Below are 15,939 nucleotides of genomic sequence, written 5' to 3' on the forward strand. Positions count from 1 at the left end.
TTGTATATATTTACTTGAAATTTATAAAAGACCATTTTTGTTTAAGTTTTTCAAAAATCTTTCAATCGTCTTAGTAGGTACTCAACTTAATAATAAAATGTTTCTTTTTATTTCTTACTTTCAGAGCGTTGCAATTAAGTAATATAACTAGTGACTTACTCCGGGGAATTCTGTTTGAATACACCGTTTCTTGCATTTGACACTATTTCCAAATCATTTACCTGTTTATGACAACATTGTTATTAGTTGGGTTATCACTAGATAAAACTGCTTCTTAAGGACGTGACACATCCATTACGCCTGCTACTAACAGAGCCGGTTTATTTTTTAACGCGACTTATTGTAGATTTGCCGCAGATGGCATTAACTACTACGGACAAATGGGGAGCGCTGAGCTCTCACCCGGTACAAAATTTAAGACAACAGGCCTGAGAGTGCCCAGTTGAGCGCGAACCTCGGCTCAGGTTCAGAACAGCTTTAACGTGATAATTACCTATTTTCTCATTACTCGGGTAAGTACATAATTATTCAAAAATACAATGTAATGGCAGAAGCATGTAAAAAATAATTGTTGCTTGATATTCGGATCACATTATGTAATAGAATTATGTTGCTATCTACCTCTATATATCTTCTCTTTATTTTGATCAGAATAATAATGGGTGGAAGATGTAATTGTGCCTGGGTGTAACAACAATCATCAATATCCAAAAACAAAGATAAAAGATGCATTATCCACGAAATTAGAAGGTTAAACGAAGAAAAATCTGAACAGCGCCATCTATATTGTTATTGAGAAGCGTAGCCCGGAAAGTCCCTCATTGTATTTTCAATGTTTACTCACTTTTTCCAAACTATTGGTCCTTTTCATTTCAATCTCATTGAAAGAATAAAAAAGGAACGTAGACCATATTGCACCAAGTACTGTTTTAATGTTCACAAGAAATTCCGAAAAGGCTTCGAATATATTTTGCAGATGATGTTTGTGTCTTTTCGTGAATATTGTCAATATCAAAAATATTCTAAACAATGACATAGGGTTACGTGACACTGTCATTATGACGTCCGTCTTGGTGATGATGAGTTTTTTTTTATTATCCGGCCAGGCTTATAGCATAGAATAAGGACGTAATTATAACAGCAACTCTCCGCTCCCCACCAGCGGCTGAGCTAGGTTTACCTCACCCCCTCGGTCTTACTTTAGTCTTCAATCGTATGGGCGTCCGTCACACACACTGGTACGCTCAATGAGTAGTGTCTGTGTAAAACGAGGTGTTTTGTATGAATTCGCTCGTATGCGTTCGCATAATATTTTTGATAACAAGGACATTCATTCATTTGACTGTATGACATGTTATTTGCCTGACTTGAGAATAATAAAATGTAAGTATAATTATAATTATGTCGGTGAGATTTTCATCCATTTCATATTAGCGTCTGCGCGTTGTTACCGTTCGGCTAAGTACCTAATTATTGCTATCTCACGGAAACCTAGAATACCTAAGTCACGTGATAAAAAAAAGAAAAAACAGCAAGCGTTATCTCCCGAAAGCAATAATATTTTGGATAGGTTTTTGATCTAACTCATTTCTTTTATTTCTATGTAACTTATTGTAGGTTACCTCTTATTTGCCTCAGGTGGCATTAACTATCTACTTGGCCGGACAAATGGGGAGCGCTGAGGGCTCTCACCTGGAAGCTTATAAATAACTAATACATACGTCTTTAGTAAACGAGTACAAGTTATTGTAACTCACTGTTAAAATGATATAAATACATACCTACATTAAGATCACGCCTATTTCGCGTTGGGTTAGGCAGAGACCACGGAATGATACAAATCATGGTACGTTTTATCAATCTATGTATTAAATACGAGAAGGTTTAGGGTGATCAATCTGTAATACCCAGAAGGGTAATAGGATGTGACAAACTACAGTACCTGTTTTTGTCATTCGGTAATTAAGACGGACCCTGCCTAGCCAGCTTGCGTCAGTAAGTAAAAAACAATGTTTGTAGTGCTTTATGAAGGTTACTAAGTAAGTATGTCTACACATATACTTAGTTGACTATAAAAGAATCGATTAAACGCATTATTTAAAATCTTTATTTAATAAAATGTGCCTTAGAAGGATTCTGGTATCTCACGGTTTGTATAAAATTTAAATTGCACTGTAATGTGTAGGTACTTAGTTACAATTACGTTTGTATTCCTATAAAATATATATAGATAGGTATGTATAACGTACGCTTATACCTATTTATATATTTATTTATGAACTTTATAGGCAACTTACAAACATAATAAGCCATATGACGTACTGAAAGTTACTTTTACGTAAATTAAAGGTATATTGTATTGGGGCGGAAGGCAAGAGGGAAACCACTGCCCTATATTTCCCTAAAAAGTAGCATAGAGAATGCTACACCGACAAGAGCGTGGCTCTCAAATTAGTGATGATGATTTATTGTTATATCTACGACTTTTCTGTTTTATTTAAAAAAAAGCGTGTAGGCTCAGACTTCCGTAGTAAAATAGGTAGGTAGGTACTTACATCGCCAATTCTAAAATAAAGTAAGTAAGTAACATTATTGATTCAAACATGCGACCTTCAAATGCAAACCATCACTTCATGTGTGCAGTATCAGTGTCCATTCTACCATCATTTCCTTATGGTTTTGGGGTTCCGTACCTCTCTCGGGACCATGTAGAGACAGAAATTTGAAATTAACTTCGAATACTTACGTCTGCGGAGCCGTGAAGCTGTTGAAAAATCAAGCTTCTAAATCAATGCAACCCAACCGTACAGCTATTTTTAGCCGTATTTTCATATATTTCGTTGGGGAATCTTAATCTATGGGGTCCATAAGACATTACAGGCAGATCACCTGATTGTATGAAAAAAGTAAAAATGACATGACATGGTTCATGTAAGTAGTCGCTACATGAGTCATGTCAGGGGTCTTTGGCGGCTCAATATTAACCCTGACACCAGGGTTGATGAGGTTAGTACTCCACCTCACAACCCACACTATAGAAGAAGACCTGTGGGGTACTTTCCATAGACTTAGAATCATGAAATTGGGAAACTAGGAAGGTGTTACAGCACAAGTAAAGACAAAATCCGAAAATCATTATCTTGCTGAGCCATCACATTTTTTTTCTGATTATAAACTCATTTGCAGTTGGTAAACTAATCGCAATCTATTTCGATGTATGGAGACAATATTTCTTCGACGGTAAAGTCAAAGCTTCGGAACCCTCGGTGCACGAGTCGACTCGCACTTGACTGGTTTTTTTATTGATTTCAAATGCGACGCAATATATATTTTCGCCCTTCAGTTGACTTTACGATGAACGACAAATCTTTGCTTGGACGATAAGTATCAATAAATATCTAATTTTATCTATAACTGTTGCAAATACTAACGGTTTCGTGGAATATGGCACATGCTTACTAATAATAAGATGTTATATTTCCTTTTAAATGTGATTCGATTTGAATCATGACGTGTCTTAGTTTCTTGAATTTGATGAAGGGTATTTCTAACTAGCTTTTTTTGATGTTACTTATTATAGATTTGTGCCATCGCGCAGGTCTTAGCTGAAACTGCATGTGCGCCGCGCCTGCGCTGCTACTACTTTTGCTGTGACGTACTTTATACATAACGTAACATAAGGTCCCGACTAAGTATATCCCAAGTGGGGTAGTCAGAGGTATATCCATCGCAACATGAACTAAGTAACTAACCACACCTTACCGAGCTTTCTGTTAGACCAATGACATAGGCGGTGAGTTGAATCGTCTTTAATGGTCGATTCAACTGCACTTGTCGGGGTTCCTGACCTTTAACCTCAAGTAGAAAATTATGCAGACTAACATAAAACTATCTTTACTAGCATCTAAGTATTTTTATGGCTGATTCCTGGTGGTTGCCTGGAAGAAATTGCTTCAGAGTATTAAGGTCGCCCAATTTGTACTGTTATTGCTAAATATTTGTATGTTTTGTTGGTGTGCAATAAAGTATATTTGATAAATTAGACGTTTTAAAAGTCAGAGAACTTACACACGTGGTATTGAAATAATAAATTAGACTTCACTGAATCATGTACCTAAATAGAATATCCAGTTAATGTCTGGAAACCTTTACTGTGTGAGACGAGTTGTTTGTTTATCATTACAAAATTATACGGAATTCGGTAAGGATGCTGGATGCTGCTTAGCAATAAGGCCGCCAGATTGTACTGTATCTATCATCCATTTGTGTAAATTTGTTTTGTATGCTGTGTGCAATAAAGTATATTTCATTTCATAACAAATGGTACATGTACGGTCACGAGCATTAATATGTATACACTTTGGTACCATGTCACATTAACTTTTTTGACAAATTGAACTGTAAGTCTCACTAAATGTCAAATATGTTAGTGCGACAGAGTCCTAAAGTGAGTACATTATATTGCTCATGACTGTACTTTACATATCGTCGCCATAGTAAAAAAAACCACTAGAGAGAATCGTAGCTATAATATGAGTCAGTCTTATAGCGTAAATCATGTGGCCTTTTTGAAAAATTACATTCGGATGTATTGTTTTCGTTAACAAAACCTCGCAATAGAAAACTAGGGTACCTAGTTTCCGTCCAGATAAAAAGTGGTCTACATTTATTCCTGGTTTAAAATTAATTGTAAAAAATCGAGCTTTTGCAAAAGAGAATCATGTCAAAAAGGCCCTTCAATATGGTTTGCACTATAACAACATAAACAGCCTATTCACGTCCCACCTCAATCAACCGGAGGAGGTATGGAGCATACTCCACCACGCTGCTCCACTTGCGGATCAACGGCTTAGCGTGCCTTCCGAAGCACAGAATCATCTTCAATATTCTCGTACATAACACATAGGGGAAATCGCGTAATCTTTGCACATTCTTCAAATAAATTAACTTTAAGGAAAACCAGAGGTAAACATTATCGAAAGACGTACTACATATAGTACCGCGAATAACTGGACATTATTTGTTTATTACTCATAGTGTTTGCGTACTATCAATAAACTTCAAACACACCGCACCCCATCTAGATAACATGGCGTCATAAGGGGGGAAAATTTAAAGTTTTCAGCGGAATTCTATCGATACTGACTCAGTGAAGTGTGACGTCATAACGGCCGATCGACAGGCGGAATATAATCGCCGTTTGGTCTGCGCTTGCGTCAGTTCGCAAATCACTGTGCACTTCAGCAGACCTGTGTTGTTTTATCACATCTCTTTGAGTTTTATTGAAACTTTGTAAAAGTGAGTACCAGTGTTTTCTTTTTTATAAAATTACGCGTAATATCTAGTAGTTCATAAACATAGATTAATTGTTTTAGTAATTAGTAGAGGCGTCCATTTATAACGAACAACTGATAATTAATTTGGTACCTAGCAATAACAATTAAACCAAATAGCTTAGTAATTGATGATTTTGTAAATAGGTTGATAAAATAATTATTTAATCGAAATAAGATCAACTTTATTAATGGCTCTACATAAGATATACATTCTTTGAGGTTTACGCGGTTATTATCATAATTAAAACACATAATACCGGGTTCCTACCGCGATACCGGGCGTTACCGGGTTCTTAGAGAGTAGACAGATATGTTTGCCCTTAATAAATATCTTCCTAGTCCATTTCAATTTCATCAGTCATCCCGTGATCATGGCACTTGCAACTGTGTTGTAATATCGGGAGTCTTATATCCGTGATTTTAACGCGGTAAGAACCCGGTATTATGTGTTTCCACATTAGCTTTTATTATCTTATTTTACTTAGATTATGGAGAAAATTTCCAAAAAAGATAATAGTTAAATACAAAAAATTGGGATAAAAATATATAAGAATTCCCCATGTATGCATGGTTTCGCTTTTCACTCATTTGTTTTTAAAAGCGATCAAGGATGATACACTATCTAACATGTAGACACGATGATATTTACAACAGTTTAGTATCCATAGTTACCAACCTATTGTAAATTCACCCCTTGGCCGGCGTAAGGCTGATCCCTTAACACTATAAGGTTCATCATTATCGATCTTAGGACTTCGTATTGACAGTGGTTGCAAGTTGTCTTCGATTATTTGTAGCTCTGCTCACCCCGTTAAGGGTTACGGGCGTGAGTTTATGTATGTATGTGAATTTAATCGTCTTTACGTCACAACAACATCAAGCTGATTCCTGATATATTTTAAGTCTGCTTAAATATATTATGGAGTGCCAGTAATCAGTTTATATTTGTAGCATAATTATTATTACTTATACTAATGTGTAAGTATACTGCAAGTAAGTGTAAGTCTCGGTATGTAGTATACCTCATCATCATCAGCCCATAACGTCCTCAATGCTGGGGCACGGGCTTTCCCTATGGATGGATAGGGAGATCGGGCCTTAAACCACCACGCGGGCCCAGTGCGGATTGATGGTTATTAACAACTGCTTATGCAGCCAGGACCAACGGCTTAACGTGCCTTCCGAAGCACGGAGGAGCTCGAGATGAAAACTTTTTTTTGTGGTCACCCATCCTATGACCGGCCTTTGCGAAAGTTGCTTAACTTCAACAATTGCAGACCGAGCGCCACTGCGCCACCGAGCATGTAGTATACCTTCATGTAAGTATAAATAATGCCATTTAGGGACTCGTTCGACCGGTTATAGGACCTTTCCAAATTTTTGCAAAACAAAACAAAAGCGGAAACTGGTTCGAACCGCTCCGATTACATAAAAGAGGTAATAAAAACTTTCATTCCGAAGCAGCCTAACCTTGGCCAGTGACGTGAGATTGCACTTTTTGCCAGGACAACATTCTGTTGGCCTTGGGACCAAAAGCCAACTGTCAAAAGCTTTTTTCAAACGTGTTATTGTGTTGTTGCGTTGCGGATAGCATTCGATACGTAACTTAACTATTTGTAAGTAGATACTTAGTTATTTTATTTAGTCCGTTAAATGAAGTGAATCTAATAAAAAATATTTTATCAGATCACAGAATCACGATTTTGTATTGAATTCGTGCGTTTAGGATGCGAAGTGCTCTTTGTATTCTTGGGTTAACACTTCGTAGATAAAAATCTTTAAACTCACGCCTATTTCTCACCGGGGTAAGCAGAGACTATGGAATTCCATTTGCTTCGATCCTGACACACTTCTCTTGCTTCCTCCACATTTATCAATCGCTTCATACAGGAACGCCGGTTCAGAGTAGATCGTACTAAACCTTTTCTAAGAACATCTCCAATTTGGTCAATGTAAGTCCTTCTAGGTCTTCCTCAGCCAGCTCAACCATCAACTTTCGCTTTATATACCGCTTTCGCAATTCTGTTATCCTTCATCCGCTCTACGTGTCCAAACCAACCTAACATTATTCTCAATCTTAGTCACTATATCGTCTTTTACATCACACGGTAGATGAAGATCTATATTAATATGTTTAGGTACGTAGACACTGGCTCCTTTTTTTATGACGTGAATTATTGTAGATTTGCCGCAGAAGGCATTAACTACTTGGCCGGACAAATGGGGTGCGCTGAAGGCTCTCACCCGGTACAACATTTAAGAATACTGGCTCCGATTCCTGTAGACACCTCCTAATTTTATTTTAAGTTATACGCGTCATTTTCTTATCCGCGGAAAGGAAAGGGACGAATGATTGACAACTGTTAATTTTAAAATGAATGAGTGAATGAATTAATAACCCGGGTCAATAAAATAGGCATCTCGCTGATATGCAACTCGTTAGACGTGTCCTGTGAAAGAATTGGCCAATATAAAATTTTGGGAGGGGTTTTTCAAATTTTCGCCTGAAATTGACATGTTTGTGTTCATAAATATTACGCCTGACTTAGGTACCTGTCATTTTTCTTTTCGACTGATTATAAAATGACAGGTTTAACTTATAATAAACTTACATAGTGTGTACGGGAATCACCACTTAATACTTAGGTACCAACTTATTATAGTTTATGGTAGGTACTTACGAGTTTTCGTTTGCACAGAGAATTTACAGAACAATCAAGTTACAAGCTTTTGTATAAATATGTTTATAGCATCGGTAATTCCCGTGATACTCGGTAAACATTAGTAATATTCGTTTTGCTAATTGGTTTGTCAACACAACAGTATTACCTATTAGTGTTTAAAAGGAAGTAGGTACTTATACATACTAGCTTTTGCCCGCGGCTTCGCTCGCGTTAAATTCGGGGTAACACGGTTTCCCTTTCATAATGTACCAATTTTTAGTTTCCAACCTTGAAAATGCGAATAGTCCCACATACAATTTGATCGTCTCTCTGAAGGGAGGCACATTTAAAAAAAAAATATGCACGCTTTTTTGTTAGTCACAAATAGTCCGCATACCAATTATTAGTTTTCTATCTTGAAAATTTCGGAATGCTCCGTAAAAACTTCCACCCCCATTTTAGGGAAGTGGGAGTGAGTGTGGTTTAAAAAGAAACGAAAAGTATCTATATCACTCTCTATCCGTTCAATCAATCAATCAATCAATCATTTATTTGCAAGAACACAAAGTTAAAGATCTTATTCTAAGTAAAACAGTGCATGTATTCAACCTGCAAGCAGGTGTGCAAATATTTAAATAATATCCACTTAAAAATCACGTCAATTCGCTCCGTTTTGCCGTGAAAAACGGGCAACAGACAGACAGACACACACATACACATTCCCATTTATAATATTTGTATGGATTCATCAGAAATTATTTATTTGCAGAGAATAATACAGTATTAAATAGGTATTTCAGCCGGCAAGCAGGCGTGCAAATGTTTAAAATCCATTTCAGTCAAGTACGTAGCAAGTAAGTAATGGGTTCTGTAGGTAATTATTTAATAGTTTAGAAAATACTTTTTCACGAAAAATTCTAAGGTCTACTCTGTTAAATGGACAATAAAACATTACTTATTTTATTTTAACTACTTGTAAATAGTATATCAGGGGGGCCGACAGCGTTGTCCGCGCGGCGTCGGCGCAAGAACATACGGTTGGACGTTCGCGCAGGCCGCGACGGACACTGGTGTCTGCCATATGACATCTCGGAAAATAATAAGTAAATCGTCGTTTCTGTAAGGCGCCCGTAATTTTTGAGTTATTTCCTGACAATATTTGCGAAAAAACTCCTCAACGATTTTTGGATAATTCTCGATTTATTAGTGAAGCGTCAGGGGAAAGTATGCTGTCAGACACATGGTGTCCGTTATGGCACTCAACGTGTTAAGTTGCAGTCAATTAAAACAAGTCAGCTTAGTAAATAATTAAAACAAATAAATTAATCTATTTATTTAAACATTTACATAATCCCATATCAATCAACTTAATGGATTTTATTCTTGGGTATTTATTTACTTTAGTACTTATTACATATCTAGATGAGTGAGCGCATCACAACTACATAGTAATCATACCTGCGAATAGTTACATCATTTATTAGACCTTGAGTAAACTAGGTATGTGTAACTATTTAACACTATAAACTATGGTTTATAGAGCAACACGGATCTCCGCGGACCTATAAACACATTATTATTATCTAAATTTTCCACTCTCAAATATGTCCCACTATCTTTTTCTTTTTTTTTTGACGTGACTTATTGTAGATTTGCCGTAGATGGCATTAACTACTTGGCCGGACAGATGGGGAGCGGTGAAGGCTCTCACCCGGTACAACGTTTAAGACAACAGGCCTGAGGGTGCCCAGTTGAACGCGTACTTCGGCTCAGGGCGTCGTTTGAAAGGAAAAATATTTGAAAGAATTAATCGACCCTAGGGGGTCGATAGCGATAAGCGCTGAATGAGGGAAATCGTCGACCATGCCGGTGTCGGTATCAGGGTCCTGAAGTGTTTGGTGTCGCGAGCTGATTAGCTGCCTCTATGGCGAATATGTCCCACTGCTAGGTACAGGCTATCTTCAATAAGTAGAAGGGGTACGCTTACTACTCCACCAAGCTGCTCCACTGCCGGTGGAGTACAATCCTGAGTTGATTTAAAACTTTGTCTCAAAAATTGTTTGAGCTCCCAGAGAATCGAATATAATCATTAGGTATATAATATACTTACACAGAGGTCGTTGAAGTTAAAATGTATGCGTTAACATAACATAACGTCACGCCTGTATTCCTGATAGGGTTAGGCAGAGGTGTAAAGTGCATGGTGTATATTTTGAACACCACGTCCATTTCATGTTTGTGATTGTCATATATATGTATGATACGCTCCTGCGCGAGCGACTGACGATTGACCGATCAGTAATAAATTCGCTGGACTCTTAAGTCGGTTGTTTCTTTGTGTTTCCGCAAGCTAACCTTATACATTCCAGTGATGTAACTAGCTGTTAAGTGCAATATTGTTATGATTTTGAGTTGATATCAAGTCGAATTTACAATCGCAAAAGTGTAGAATTGAAAATATTTTTACAAAACAATAAAATTCTTGAATTTTGCGACGGAAAATGCCACTTGATATTAACTAAGAATCATGAGCTGAGTCGTCCCCCTCATTCGTTACGATGTCACTAACACCCTGTATAAGATATCCTAAGGGACTTTGATCATTAATGACAGCAAGTAGTCTTCTGTTTACTTGTTGTGGCTCTGCCTACTGCCCACCTCATTTAAAAACATGGATGTGAGTTTATATGTAGGTACGCATATGTATGTACTTATATCCTTTGGTACCATGTCGCATTTATTTTTCATGACAAATTGAACTGTAAATCTCACTAAATGTCAAGCGTGTTAGCGCGATAAGGTACTAAAGTCTAAGGTACTAAGGCTCAAGATTGAACATGTATTTAATCTCGTTTTCTCCCAACAGCAAAATGGCCGACGACCGCATTGTCTACCCTGATGAAGTCGAGGCGGTGAAGGAAGCTGCTGCCAAGGCGGTGACTCCTGAAGCTGGTGACAGCAACACCGTCGAAGAACAGCCAGCAGCTACCCCCAATGTGACCACGAGGAATATGATCAGTGTTCCTGACAACTGCCCGCCTGGATACCAGCTTGTCAATGGTGTCTGCAAGGAGATCTTCGATTGAAGAGGTTACATATAGATTTCTAGGTTAGGTTACTTAATTATTTTTTTTTAACTTTTTTATCCCTTTGGGGAAAGGCAAAGGATTAGGTTACTTAAGCTATTTTTTAAATGACGTTCGTTGTTGTTGAGCTGTTTCACCGAAATATGACATAATAACGTTTCAGAGTTGTCAAGCCTAAGCTTGTATCTTTGTCATACATATTTTTTTTCATATTTGATATGAAAATAAATATTGCTTTCCTATCTTTGGACACATAACAGTGTAGGGCCCTATCTCACTAAGATATGGGTTTGAGTTCACACAGATTCGAGTAAAAAATTAAAAAGTAAACCAAATTCGAATCAAATTAGAAAAGTTCGTTCCGTAAGTTGATCCGTTCGGGATTCGAACTCGAGATCTTTGGTTTGGTGGTCAAAGAGTTTATTATAAAAAAGATATAAGTGCTGATTCCAGTGAGCATCAACTACTTACTTAATTTTATTTTAAGTTATATGTCATTTTCTTATCCACCGAAAAGTAAAGGGACGGGTAATCGACAGGCATAAAATTTATGGAACACACTTTAATTTTAGGTACAAATATAAAACAACCGTCTAAAAATATTACATCGGCCAATAACCCGACAGAGTTAAGTAGACAGCACACGTCGACCAGTTTGCATATCAGTAGGATATCTATTTGAATCGCCCTAGTTATTCATGCATTCTTTTAAAATTAACAGCTGTCAATCATCCGTACCTTTCTTTTTCGGAGGATAAGAAAGTGACAGGTACGTATAACTTAAAATCTCAGAACTTAAAATAAAATTAGATGGTGTCTACAGGAATTAGCTCTAATACTTACCTACTACTTAAACGTATACCTAAGTAGGTAGGTACATATATGCATTTATTCAAAATTAGCCTAACAATAATTGTGATGCTTAATGTGAATCATAATAAGTGCTATTTTTGTGATGACATTATATCACCATTATACACGGAAATGTTTTATGTTTAGAACCTTGTAATTTTGAGGAAACAATTACGTTACAAGTATATAAGAGTTCGAATATATAGTATTATTTTGTTTGTTATGTAGATACTTAAGGAGAATGGTCAAAAATATAATGGAAACTTGTTCATACTGACTTTTTACCTGAACAAATAAAAGGCTTGCCTATGTTTTATTTGATTCAAGTAGGTACTTACTTGATGATTGGACACTTAATAAGACACGACAAAATTAAAAACATCATAGAAGGAAAGCTACAAGGTAAGAGAGGAAGGGGAATACCAAGAAGAGCTTACATGGAACAGATTAAAGGGCAGGTGCACGTCGTGTCTTATAAGGAAGTGAAGGAATTGGCTTTTGAGTGTCAAGAATGGAGAAGGCTACACCGACAAGAGCGTGGCTCTATAATTAGTGATGAGGTACTTAACTAAGCAGTATTTTTTGTGTTTATTTGGTTTTTAAATCGTTTCCATTCTCAATTATTTTTGAAATGTGCTAAATGTTCCTAAATTGTATTACACACTTGTATGTCAATAAATTGTGGTATTTTGATAGCTTCGTCGTTTTAATTCATTTAATAAACATGTCGATGTTGTGTGATAAGTTATCAACGTGTATCAAGCAAGAAGTGTAATATCATGTCAAATCATTTATTTTACAACAAATATTATAACATCACGTCATGCCTGTTTCCCGAAGGGGTAGACAGTTTTCCTCGCCAGCTTTGTTTAAGTCTTATCTAATAGGGTGCTACCCTATAGCCATTTACCAAACACAAGTGGAAACCTCGTGATATCAAATATCCATGATACAAACTTTAATTCAAATTCATAAAGTTCAATTCAGTGGTTTAGAAATCGAGCCAGACTTTACAAAAAAAAGATAAGTACGTGATTATTGAATAGCTAGGTACTTGGTTTTACCCGTTTAAGTTGAGACTACTAACTGACAAGTTACTAGTAGACAGCTCGATGTAGTCATGGTATAAGAAAACCAGGTAGGTACTTATGCTCAAAACTGACAGCTAACATTTCAAGATTAGCCCATCTGACGTCATCCTGCCCTGCATTGCCATTTCGTAATACGTAAATTACCCACGACCTGCCCACGACCAATGTCTTGCAAGGAAATTTTGAACATTTAGTAAAAGAGTTACTTACAGTTTTAATAATTGTTACATATGTGACAAGTAATAGTGATTTAATACATTAGTCGGTGATTAGTCAATCACTAGTAATAATTTTCAAAAGAAAATTTACGTCCCAGGAGTGTTGGAGATACCAATTTAATGGTACCTAACACTTACGTTATCAATGGGCCAGTAACGGCGACTTGTCATAGGATTGAGCAATACCTGGTCTTCTTATACCATGGATGTAGTAACTATATCATTATGCAGGGTAAATGATAAAATCTGGATAAGGCTAGTTCAAAATAAAACTAAATGTCGCAGAGTAGTGGAGGGTTAGGTAATACTCTATGTGCGAATAGAATGATATATTGTCTCATTTTCGTCTTTCAATTTCAAACATATCATGGAATAGGATACAATGATAATAAAACAATACATTTTCTAATAATTAACGATCATTTACTTTAAAATATTCATATAATTACATAATAATGGCCTAACTCTGTGATAATTAAAACATAGGTCAATCTAAGTTTAAAAAATTAAATTTTAATTCATCTATATAACCCTGACATAGTAAAATATTGTTGATATTTGCCTACAGTACGTAAATTATAAGTAACCGAGCGTTGCATAAGTTTTAACAAATGGAGCTTCACTCTCACAGGAATTCCTGAAAAAGAAAACGGACGAGTCAGTCCTATGCGAATATTCCGAAGACACTTATTAGTGATTATTTAGAAGGTATGAATGCATGGGATTAACTGGGAACCGATATTAGGCAGCCAAATTACTAAATTGTATGAGAATAATTTATGTTTTTAAAGAACGTCTAGGGCCCCGTGCCGAGGTTTTTCTTGCAGCTTCTTTTCCCCGGCTATTCAGGTTGTGATCAGCTGCAGTAGTTTTAGGGGGATGAGACGTTCGTTATGTAAAACAATACGATTCAAAGTGTACGTTACCTATTGAATAAAGATATTTTTTTAATTTGATACTTTTGTTTATATCGGGGTGCTGAAATGATAAATGTGTACACATACATAAATTCACGACCGAAATCCCTAATAGGCCGAGCCACGGAACAGAAGGAAGAGATTGGAAGGGCCAAGTGAGCACGAAACGCGTGGCATACAAGTATGAGCAAATAGGTAGTTCTTACTTCAAATTTGCACTCCACTTGTTAGCAAACTTTACGTCGCACGATCCGGTGTAGTATATTTGAAGGTCATCTTGTGCATTATAACTTGCAGGGCAAAAAATCTAATATCGACTTCAAATTATCATGTAAGGAGATCCATCCTTAGGTATCATAGGTAAGCTAAAAACCATAGTATGATCGGCTATAAGTATATCAAAAAATACTTTCTTGTATGCAGTATCTTACGAAAAGTAATGATAAAATTGCAGCATATCACATAAAATATACCTACATTACCGGTAAAGTGGGTATGTAATTTTAGAAGCATTGGAGCTATCGCGGTTATCTGTTTGCAGGAGTGAGTGGGGTTTTCATACAAAATGCGCGTTATGGGCTTTCCAACCTCTTTCTTCTATTCCGAGGGCACAGCTAAAGTAATCAAAGACAACTAAAAACCTGTATCCTGTTGTAAGTGTAGAGTCATTTACCTGTCGCCTAATTAGGTAGACAATAATATAAAGATTGCTTGCGAAGGCCGCAAATAGCTACATAAAGTTTTTTGGAAACACATTCCTTATTCCACCTTTAAAGTGATTTTATTTGGTCATTTATCAGGCACTGATATGTACATGGTGTGTTAACATTGTCACTTATTTTTTTATCGGTTTATTTGAATGTGAATGGGGTAGTATCCAATCGGCGTTCCCCAAAAACACGATAGATGGCGTTGTTAAGTTTTTCTTCGTTTAAACTTGGATAACAGACATATGAATCTTTTATCTTTTTATTTTTGGGTATGATGACCCTTTTTTATTACACCACGGTGCAATTACAACTTCCACCCATTATTATTCTGATCAAAATAAAGAGAAGCAATATAGGTAGCAACATCATTCTATACATGTGATCCAAATATCAAGCAACAATTAGGTACTTTTATATATGCTTCTGCCATTACATTACATTTTTGAATAATTATGTACCCCAGCAATGAGAAAATAGGTAATTATCACGTTAAAATTGAACAACGCCATCTATCGTGTGTTTGGGAAACGACGATTGGAAAGTCCCTCAATGCAAGAGGGCATGGCTTAAGGTGTTATCAATGTTACCTTCGATAGGTAATTTCATGCGACTCTGACATTCGTCATTCTTAACAAAAATAAGTATCTTTAGATTAGATACGGTATCTCAGTATGTTTTTACCAGTTAGTACCTATAAAAAACATCGATAATGCGTAGTTTGTCTGTCTGTAGGTTTGATGTAAGTAAGTAGGTACTAATTAAATGATGTTGTATTATTTATTGTCGTATTGTAAGTAGAAGATTGTAAGTAATGACTTCGTACGGTCACGAGCATTATTATGTATACACTTTGATACCATGTCACATTAAATTTTTTGACAAATTGAACTGTAAGTCTCACTAAATGTCAAATATGTTAGTGCGACAGAGTCCTAAAGTGGGTACATTATATTGCTCATGACTGTACCTAAAACAGTCTTCGTGTAAGTAGTAAGTGTATGACTGACTGTTTTAACATAAGTACTTATTTATTTTCTTTTTTCACAACATTTTGGCTTGAAATTAT

At 36.3% G+C, this 15,939-nt stretch overlaps 2 protein-coding genes across 3 annotated transcripts in view; both read right to left on the bottom strand.

Moving 5' to 3' along the window:
• LOC126367662 (uncharacterized) overlaps positions 1-871 on the bottom strand; it is a 32,870-nt gene extending 31,999 nt beyond the window's left edge. Inside the window, exons 1-2 of the mRNA XM_050011291.1 lie at positions 845-871; positions 160-221 (exon numbers count right to left, since the gene is read on the bottom strand). Coding sequence (XP_049867248.1) covers positions 160-221; positions 845-871 — 89 coding nt within the window. The remainder of the gene's footprint in view (positions 1-159; positions 222-844) is intronic.
• A 12,509-nt stretch (positions 872-13,380) lies between these two features.
• Positions 13,381-15,939, bottom strand: part of LOC126367750 (uncharacterized) — a 39,939-nt gene continuing 37,380 nt past the window's right edge. For both annotated transcript variants that reach the window (XM_050011465.1, XM_050011466.1), the window contains one exon: positions 13,381-13,883. In XM_050011465.1, coding sequence (XP_049867422.1) covers positions 13,823-13,883 — 61 coding nt within the window. In that variant the 3' untranslated portion in view covers positions 13,381-13,822. The remainder of the gene's footprint in view (positions 13,884-15,939) is intronic.

The sequence above is a fragment of the Pectinophora gossypiella genome, chromosome 6, assembly GCF_024362695.1.
Source record: "Pectinophora gossypiella chromosome 6, ilPecGoss1.1, whole genome shotgun sequence".
Lineage (NCBI taxonomy): Eukaryota > Metazoa > Arthropoda > Insecta > Lepidoptera > Gelechiidae > Pectinophora > Pectinophora gossypiella.